General features: G+C 61.5%; 1 protein-coding gene across 1 annotated transcript in view; it reads right to left on the bottom strand.

The window, feature by feature from the left end:
• The window catches only part of LOC106817826 (collagen alpha-1(III) chain-like), a 21,140-nt gene that overhangs the window by 7,734 nt on the left and 12,566 nt on the right, over positions 1-840 (bottom strand). The window contains exon 6 of the mRNA XM_014822562.1: positions 1-796. Within this exon, the coding sequence (XP_014678048.1) occupies positions 1-796 (796 nt within the window). The remainder of the gene's footprint in view (positions 797-840) is intronic.

The following is an 840-nucleotide window of genomic DNA, read 5'->3' as shown; positions in this document are numbered from 1 at the left end:
CGATCCTCCGGCGGCACGTACGTCGGCCGGAATCCGGGCGAACCCGGTCCCGAATTCGGACCGAATCGATCCTCGGGTTCCGATCGAGATCGATCCTCCGGCGGCACGTACGTCGGCCGGAATCCGGGCGAACCCGGTCCCGAATTCGGACCGAATCGATCCTCGGGTTCCGATCGAGATCGATCCTTCGGCGGCACGTACGTCGGCCGGAATTCGTCTTCTCGGCTCGGCGATTCGAATCGGCGTTTGGAGTCGCCATCGCGCGACTGGCCGTAGGCGTTTTTCGTATCCGCTTCGTCGTCCTTAAAGAAAGGATCTGTCGCGAATGGATTTCTAGAGCCGGCATCCCGCTCTCGCGTCTCGCGGCCCTCAGACGAACCGTATCCGGACGGCGACCGTTCTCCCGGAAGCGCGACACCGTATCCTCCGGGATCTCTCCTGGACGACGGATCGAACCTCGAGGACGACTCGTCTCCGCTACCATACCGCGTCGGTTTCGCTTCGTAACCGAACCTCTCTTTCTCGCGACTTCCTTCCCCGTCCCGACGGGATTCGTCGTCGTCCCTCCCGTAGCCCGGGTTCCTCCTTGCGTTCAGCGGCTTCGGAGCGATGAAGCCCTCCTCGAAGTTGGGGAAGTCGTCGCCGTAGCTTCGGCTTTCCGGTTTCGACGGCCCATAGCCGGCGCGTCGGCTCTCGTCGTCCCGTTCGGAAGTTGCGTATCCTGGTTTCGAATCCCGGCCGAAACTAGGCGCGCGATAGCCTGACGATGACTTTCTGTCGTCCTGATTTCCGAATCCTGAAAGGAAGACGTGGGGAGGGCGTATAGATGTGAGAGATAAT

The sequence above is a fragment of the Priapulus caudatus genome, unplaced genomic scaffold (assembly GCF_000485595.1).
Source record: "Priapulus caudatus unplaced genomic scaffold, Priapulus_caudatus-5.0.1 Scaffold2, whole genome shotgun sequence".
NCBI lineage: Eukaryota > Metazoa > Priapulida > Priapulimorpha > Priapulimorphida > Priapulidae > Priapulus > Priapulus caudatus.
The sequence above is the reverse complement of the archived record's forward strand: the minus strand, read 5'-3'. Positions and strand labels throughout refer to the sequence as shown.